We start from the raw sequence: 9,163 nt of genomic DNA, 5'->3' as shown, positions 1-9,163 counted from the left end.
TAAATATCTCGTAAACGGGTTTTTTCTCACCAAATCTGGCACAGATTATCTTTAACAAGTGTACTCTTATCTCAAATTTTTTCAGAATAACTTTTTTTTCTAAATGGCGGACGAAAATATCTTAAAAAACGTGGGTTTTTTACATGCTCTCTATGTTAACCATTTTTAAGGTGAAAAAAATACAATGAGAAACCCGAGATTATGATTCAATTTGATATTTTTGATCTTGCTGGCAATAAATAAGCTACTAAAATGCTAAATTTAAAAATGGTACATTCAAAATGGTGGCCGAAAAATCAATTTTTTCATTTGTATGTAATGTTCGTTTTAATATCGTAATATGGTTTTAATGTTCGTTTTAAAAACCTATTTTCAACAACCCTTATTATTATTTTTTCTAAAATGTCAATTTTTAATTTGCCATTACTTTTGCAAAATTAATTTGTTTACACATTTTTTTAAACAAATTGTTCAAACTAATTTTACAAAACTAAATCATGTTTGGATTAAGCATACTCAAAACCCCCTTAAATAATTGATGTGGTATTTGTATTTTCTTTACCTTTCTTATGAACATAAACAGTTTTATTAAATTTATCAAATTAATTATTTATTAATTTGTTTATTAAAAAGCGTAATTTAAGACATAAAAGAACTATTCCGGATGTAACTTTTTCCATTCAATCCGATTCTAAAAAATCTTATGGTCACAGAAGAGTTAAAAAGACACAACATTTTTTTATCCGCCATATTGGACTCGCTATTGATATTTTTTTAATAATAATAATAAGGTACATTGAAAATATGTTTTTAAAACTAACATTAAAACAATATTAAAATATTAAAACGAACATTAGACGCAAATTTAAAAATTTATGTTTCGGCCGCCTTTTTGAAATTTAGCATTTTAGTAGTTTGTTTATTTCCAGAAACACCAAAAATATCAAATTGAATAATAATATTTGGTTTCTCAATTTTTTTTCACCTTAAAAATGGTATATTATGGATAATCTGTGCCAAATTTGGTGAAAAAAACCCGTTTACCAGATATTTAGGTGGCCCGATTGACATGGAATTGCCGATATATTTCTATACTATAAAAAAACCATTGCCTTTCCTACTAGGATGTCATACATTACTGAATCGATTTTATTCTGAGGCAATAAAATAGTCATTTTTTGAGATTTCGATACTTTTCTCCACAAGGAAAGGACTCAATCTTTTCGGTATGATGTTACGTATTTTTAGCAGAGGACGAATTCTGTGGATTCATCACCTGTGAAACTTTTGTGATAGTTGATCTTCCTAATCATGTAAATAGTCGGTCACCGGTGTCTACCCCTTCTCCACCAATAGCATTTGCGATAAAAAAAATTTGAAAATTCTAAGCTATTATTCAGATCCAGCACAAGTAGTTTGGAGGAAACAAGAAGCTTCTGCATATAAAATATAAAAACAGATTTAATAACAGATCAAAAGTTGTTAAATTGATATATTAATTACATTATTTTATTCTTAATACTACATTATTTTCTAATATAAATTCTGTCCAAGTATAATATTATCAAATGTGGGTTATATCATTGCTATTTAAGACAAAATTTATTGCATGATCTTGTCTTTGTGTTTGTCCTATCTTTTTATTCTGGTGAAAATTCGAATCTCTTTTAGAAATAGGAAAACAAAAATTTTCAATTTATAAAATTTCCATGTTTAAGCTTTAAGTTATAATTTTCTAGATCAACAGAATTGCCCGAAAAAATCAAAGAAATCAGCAGAAAGTATAGATCTTTGGCTGTATTCTTTTACAGCTCGTGACATCTCTTCTGGAAATAATTATGGTCCTAAGGTTTTATTCGAATACGATATTAATGAGACTTTTGATATCAAGGAAGAAATCATCCAAGGTAGTAGTATCACTGTAAGTTAAAATATGTCAAACAAAACTACAAAAAAGTAATTGCATATTAAATTTTAATAAATTTTTAGTTCCAGAGACAATTAAACTACATACCCACAAGGAGCAGAAAATTCAGGAATTAAAAGAGAAAATAAGATACACATGCAAAGAGTGTGGGCACAGCTATGCGCAGAAAAAGAATTTGAATTCTCATCAAAGATTCGAATGCGGCGTCAGTCCTCAGTTCAGTTTTAAATTCTGCCGTAAACTATTTGCATGGAAAAGTAACATGAAGGCACATATAGAACGCATTCATCAGTATTGAGGCGTAAATGCGATAAATTTTGGCGAAGTTACGATTGGCTGAGTAGTTTAATTCGACACAAATATTTTGTAAATGAAGGAATCAAATGGAAATTTATTTGCGATTATTGCGGGTATACAGCGAAGCAAAAATCACTCTTGTCAAATCACATGACTTCACGCAATCTGAAATAATAATAACCTACACGTAACATTAAACTTTATTCATATACTTTAAAGAAACAAATAATACTTGATTTGATCTGAGTATTTTATTATCAACTATAAATAACTATAGCTTTTTATGCAGGGTGGACACGCTGGGGCTTACATACACGGCGAGTTGAATGCTACTCGAGTTGCACAATAGCAGAGGAGAAGCCATTATAAAGGGATATTTTCATATTTCACGCCTTCAAAGTTTCATTCGGATTGGCCATTCGGCCAAGTCCGTGCATCTGCGGATCAAGTTTATAATAGTTTCCATGGTTGCGTTCGAAACTTCAAACGGATACAAGTTCCAAAACAATATAGGTTATGTTATATAGTAATTAAAAATAATAAGTGTTTAATTAATAATGAAGTGAAACATGTGAACTGAGAACTAAACGTCATTTTTTTCTGTGCCAATAACATTATAGAATGGCTGCTAAGTGAAAAATACTATAAAATAGTAATAATATTCTGTGCTTCCAGTGGACGAAGAGTGAATGGTGTTTAACGCTTATTCTTACTACATAAAAAAGGTATGTTATGAATAGACAAAATATGTTTCAAATAAAGTGAATGAAATATTACATGCTTAAACTTTAAATTAACATAACCTACTTTTACTGACAACGATTAGGGAAAACAGGTGAATCTGAACATAACCGTTTGAAGTTTCGAACGCAACCATGGAAACTATCATAAACTTGATCCGAAGATGTACGGACTTGACCGAATGGCCGATCCGAAGCAACTTTAAAGGCGCGAAATATGAAAATATCCCTGTATAATGGCTTCTCCTCTGTTGTTGTGCAATTCGGATAGCATTCAACTCGCCATGTATAGTAAGCCCCAGCGTGTCCACCCTGTATATTATGAATTTATACATTGACGAATGTATTCTATTCTTAACTAATAAAATCATCTTTATAAAATTTAGATACTTTTTTAAAACTAATAGGCAATTCCCGAAATTTTATGCCCAGGCTTAATCCTATAGATTGGAAAACGAGTCGCCGAGGAATCTTTGCACTTGAAACTTCAAAAATCTGCTTTAAATAAACACTTAAAGCTGACGAGTGACTACCAAATAGCAAGTGGGTCCTTTTCTTGCGGAACGTAACGTATATCAATTTAATTTTTACTGTCGTGATGATTTTTTAATCGTGTATCTTTTAAATCATCACAATAGTACAAGGGTTCACATGCAAACATCAAATTTTATTCTTTTACTTCGAGATACTAAATACTAAATGCTTTTGCAACGTAAATGTCTTCAAGGCCATTGGTTAGTGCATTGTGATTATATATGGGATCCAAATTAAAACTATATTTGCTACATGAAAGGGATTACAATAATCAAAAATGGCTATTTGTAACTTCCATGCTGTAACATTCTAGATCAAAATAATTCCAAGAGTGAATTGATGAAATCAACAAAAAGAAACGATGGTGTATCATATTCTTGTAGAACTACTCATATTTTTTCCGGAAATAAGTATGGTGCCAAGACTTTATTTGAATATGACAATGACGAAACTTTGGAGGACAAGCAAGAATTTATTCAAGGTATGCCTATTGAAATTAAAATATCTGAAGTAGAACTATAAAAAAGCAATCATATACTCTATTGTATTAAATTTTCAGACCAAACGACAATTTTAGCCCAGAAAGGGAATTAAGCAAACAAGTCAAATTTTTTTTACCGTATATATAAGAAAAGATGGTATTTTGGAGGTCAAGTCCAAACTGCAGACCGTAAAGAAGCAGGAAGTACAGGACTTAAAACTGGAAATAAAATACGCATGCAACAAGTGCGCTCGAAGCTATGCGCGGAAAGGAACTTTAAATGCACATCAAAAATTGGAATGTGATGTCATGCCACAGTTCGGTTGTAGTCTGCGGAATTTTTCGTGAAGTTATAAAAAATTAATAAGTGTCGCACAGGCGTCAAGTATACATCAATTCGACAATATACCACTCTATATCTTTTTAGAAAATTTAATTGTTTATTACTTATTTTTGTAATTTAATATTTTATGTAATTTTTTTTTTTTGTGAAAAATTGATTACGCCCAAAGTAGGAGCTACAAAAATTTTAAAAGAAATACAGGCATAAATAACATTAAATGAACTTCACAAAAAAACAAATAACTACGGAAAAAGTTTATTTAAGTCATTTTTAAATAATTTTTTTATAAACAAATGCAATTTTTACTCATTAGTGCTCTATCTCAGTTTGAAATTTTTTTCATGAATTTTGCAGTTATGTTTGGTATTTGGTGGTTAATTTTCGTTCACGTTGTGAATGAAAATTTGATTTTTCTAGCACTTACCGTTAAGATTACAAAACCGTTCTTGAAATTTCATATTGTTATTTATATTTACTACGTACCTCATCAGAAAAATTTTAATTTAAGGTGGATCACTGAGACAAAATTGCATTTGTTTATAGAAAAAAAATATTAAAAAATGACTGAAATAAACTGTTTTCATTGTTTTCGAGTACATTACTAGAAATTCACAGAGGCTTCGATATTAATGCATGAATGCGACTAATGTTCTCGAATATTATTACCTTAAAACATTCAAATAAATAACAAGTGTTATGCATTTTGAATACCTTTAATTTTTTGTAAAAATTACAGCATAATACTCGATTTTACTTTCAAAAGTTCCGAGAAGAAGTATTAAGCAATCTCATTAAAAAAAACCCTCATGAAAATTTTCTTTCCTTGATGAAGGCTGAAGGCTGATAGCGCAAAGTTATTTCTTCCAAGAAGTTTTACAAAAAATTCATGTGAAAATTTTTTCTGCAATGCATTATTATTGAAATATTCGCTACAATATGAATAAATTCCCTTTTCAACTCCAATAAATACTCCACGATTGATTAAATCAAGTGGAAGAACTTACTTTTCTACGAAATGTTTTCTTAAAGTCTAAATGTCCCATCCCAGGAAACAAGAATCGATTGAATGGAAATTATTTCAATCTGAGAAAAGAATGCCGATCCACGCGAATTTTATTCATTCTAATCAGCCAACATAAAGTCATTACCAATTCAGGCCAATCTCGTTAAATTATTTCAAAGGAAAAGTTTTTATAAAAATGTTTTCTGCCTATTAATTGATCTGTATGAATTATTATTTACTAAAAAAATTCTTACATTTTCGACTATAATTCTATCTAGATAGTCTCGATTAACTCCAGCCAAAAAGTACTTGCACATCTAGTTTCTCTTTTGTACGTGCTTTCGGGATCCCCACCGATTATTTTACGCCAAAACTGAAAAAATTGGACTACGCGTTGTCAAAAAAAAATGTTTCTTCATTTTCAACAATTATTAATCCCATTTTTCTCGAAAATGACGGAAAATATGAATAGTAGTTCATAGTTTCATAGTACCCTTAGCAGATGTATATTTTGTGTATTTCAAAAAAACAATAAATAAATATATTAAATAGGTTTTGCTCAAATAGATTTTGATTTTTTTCACTTTGCTTTATTTTCGAAAAAAAATTGAATTTGAATGGTCAAAAATTTTATTTCTTCAATTTTGGGGATAGAAACCAATTTTTCTTTACTTTAAAGCGAAGGGACCTTAAAATTGTCATGGAGCATGTTATTTACCGAGTCGAAAAACTAAAAAACGAACGCGTTTTTTAAAATGAAATGTTTAAGTTCATTGAACTGAATGCTATTTTCGTTGATTTTTATTGATTTTTTTTTCTTTTTGCAAAAATTTATAAAATTATACAAGATAAACATCTCGTAAGGGTATCAATTTATGTATTTTAGGAAAGAAACAATTTTGAACGGTGAACTGCTATTTATATTTTGCGTCGTGTTAGAAAAAAATTAAATTTTTAATAGTTAAAAATGAAAAACACGTACAAAAGAGAAACTGGATGAACAGGTACTTTTGGGTTAAACTTAATCGAAATTAGCCGTGATTATACATTTTATATTCTGTTACAATGAAATAATCATTTCTCTAAAATTCATGTATATTATTTAACTTCATATTATAATTTTATATTTACTAAATAATGTTTTTGTAATTTCCTATATTCTTAATAATATACATATTCCAGTAATTGACCTACAAATAAATTTACAGAAATATAGACATGTCATTTTCTTAGTTTAAAGCATTGCTCAATGAATATTATACATTTTATTTTTCGTTGCAATAAAGTTCTCTGAAAACAATTAACTACGATCAAAGAAAAAGTTTATGGACATGAAATATTAAATGAGGATTTATAAGATATAGAAAATTTGAAATTTATGACATTCTTTTAATTTTGATACTAGCTAGATTTTTTCATCATTTACATTTTGTTCAAGCGGATATAGTTTATTGCATGATCTTCTCTTTATGTTCATCCTACCTTTTATTTAAAAAAATTTTGAATCTCCTTTGGCAGTAAAGAACGAAAGACTTTAAATTACATGCCATGTATGAAATCACCAGGGAGAAAGGATGGGGCCAAATATCCTGGTACAACTGCTTACATTTCTTCTGGCAATAAGTCCCCTACCAAGACATTCATTGAAAACGAAGTTGATGAAACTTTGGAGATCAAAGAAGAATTCATCCAAGGTTTGCCTATTTTAATTAAAATATCGTGGATGGAACTTCAAAAAATCAATCGTATATTACATTTTATTAAATTTTCAGATCCAGGAACGATTACAGTCCAGAAAGGGAATAAATCAAATGAGTCAACATTTTGTACCATGTATCTAGAAGATGAAATTTTTGAGTTGAAGTTCAAACCAGAGACTCTACAGAAGCAGGAAATTCAGACACATGACATGAATGCCCATGTGCTTCGCATGCATCATAAAATAAACTCAAAAAAGTCGATATTAATGCATAAATGCGACGAATTTTATCGAAGTTACACTTGCTCAGGTGATTTAAATCGACATAAACGTGCGCAACATGCAGAAATCAAAACACAATATATTTGCGACTATTGTGGCTTCAGAGCCAACGAAAAAAGTAACTTGTCAAAACACATCATTTTATGGAACTCACAGACTTTGAAAAGAAGGCATAATCGTAACAAAATTTCACGAATTTATACTTGATTATGTACTTTAGGTCATTATGAACGTTCATAACATGCAATAAGCAAACCAAAATTCATTTTTTCTTTCCACGCGTCAAATATTTTGCAATATCAGAAACAAAAAGTGTTGCATTACTTCCTTAAGATCTCAGACATTTGAGCAGTCAGAACTTAAAAAAAAACAATGTAAGTTACATTGACCCATCAAGTGACAGTATGAACAGAGCTTGAAGCTTATATTTTTCAAAAATATTTTCGCTTTTAATTATTATCATTTTCAATAAAACAAAGAGACTCTTGCATAAATCCAGATCGTTGATTTTCTTAATCATGTAACTAGTGCAGACGTTCACCTAGAAATAAAATGTCCGAAAGTTATGCGTGTGATAAATTTAAATATTATATACAATTATGTTATGCAAATTAAAAATTAAATTTTTCTTGGTCGAAAAATTTCTTCTGAACACAAGTAGAGTCAAATTTGGAGTTAGTATCGGTTTTAAAGCTGACCGTGACGTACTCTCAGCCATCCCCACCGCGTTGCGCCAATTCTCGGAAAAACTAAATCCAGAATCACTAAATCCAGATTCGACTCTAGTTCAAAGTAAAAAAGAAGTTTTCCCATACAGAATTTCAAAATAGTATTTACGGCAGATAAAAAATTTTGAAATTGATACATTATTCACATTCTCTTAATCTCAATAATACAATGTTTTGTAGTGCAAATGCTGTCCAGCTAGAATACAGTCTGCTGTAGGTTTAATCACTGTTGATTGAGTTACAATTTAATGCATGATCTTCTCTTTGTGTTCTTTTTTTCCTTGTTTTGAAAATTCGAATCTCTTTTAGAAATAGGAAACCCGGAAAAAATCAAAAAAAATCCAGAGAAAGGCTAGATGTTTGGCCGTATTCTTCTACAACTCCGGGCATCTTACATTGCATATTACATTTTATTACATTTTTAGTGCCAGAGACAATTGCAGACCAGAAACGATATAAAACATACCAGTCAGAAATCGGTACTCTAGACGTAAGAAAAAATAAGATTTTAAAGATTCAGCCTAAACTACCGACGGTCATGAAGCAGGAAATTCAGGAATCAAAACAAAAAGTAAGATACACATGTAAAAAGTGTGTGTGAAGCTATTCCCGCAAAGGAACTTTGACTTCTCATCAAAAATTCGAATGCGGCGTCAGTCCTAAGTTCAAATGCAAATTCTGCGGCAAACTATTTACTTGGAAAAGGGACATGAATGGACATGTAGATCGTGTGCATCAAAAAACAATCTCAAAAAAGGCGCCATTGAGGCATAAATGCGATCAATGTCCGCGAAGTTACAGTTGGCTAAAAGGTTTAATTCGACACAAACTTTTTGAACATGAAGGAATCAAACCAAAATATATTTGTGATTTTTGCGGACATAAAGCGCAGCAAAAATCACACTTGGCAAAGCACATAACTGCACGTCATCTGAAATAATAATAAGGCACACGAAACGTCTGTAACCACGTCTCACGAATGTGAGATGTGTGGCCATTCGGGTGGCCTTTACATTTAGATTTTGAAATCTTCTTGGCCTCACCCTCCTATTTTGTATAAATAGCCAAAAAAATGTTCCCCACAAAATTTGAGCGAAATCGGTTAATATTAACGCATGGTCCAAAGCGC

At 30.3% G+C, this 9,163-nt stretch overlaps 1 protein-coding gene across 1 annotated transcript in view; it reads left to right on the top strand.

Moving 5' to 3' along the window:
• The first annotated feature begins 6,868 nt into the window (after positions 1-6,868).
• LOC117182825 (zinc finger protein 271-like) overlaps positions 6,869-9,163 on the top strand; it is a 13,696-nt gene continuing 11,401 nt past the window's right edge. Inside the window, exons 1-2 of the mRNA XM_033375933.1 lie at positions 6,869-7,019; positions 7,098-7,334. Of these exons, the coding sequence (XP_033231824.1) occupies positions 6,869-7,019; positions 7,098-7,334 (388 nt within the window). The remainder of the gene's footprint in view (positions 7,020-7,097; positions 7,335-9,163) is intronic.

Source organism: Belonocnema kinseyi, chromosome 2, assembly GCF_010883055.1.
Source record: "Belonocnema kinseyi isolate 2016_QV_RU_SX_M_011 chromosome 2, B_treatae_v1, whole genome shotgun sequence".
NCBI lineage: Eukaryota > Metazoa > Arthropoda > Insecta > Hymenoptera > Cynipidae > Belonocnema > Belonocnema kinseyi.
This window is presented reverse-complemented; position numbering and strand designations above follow the sequence as displayed.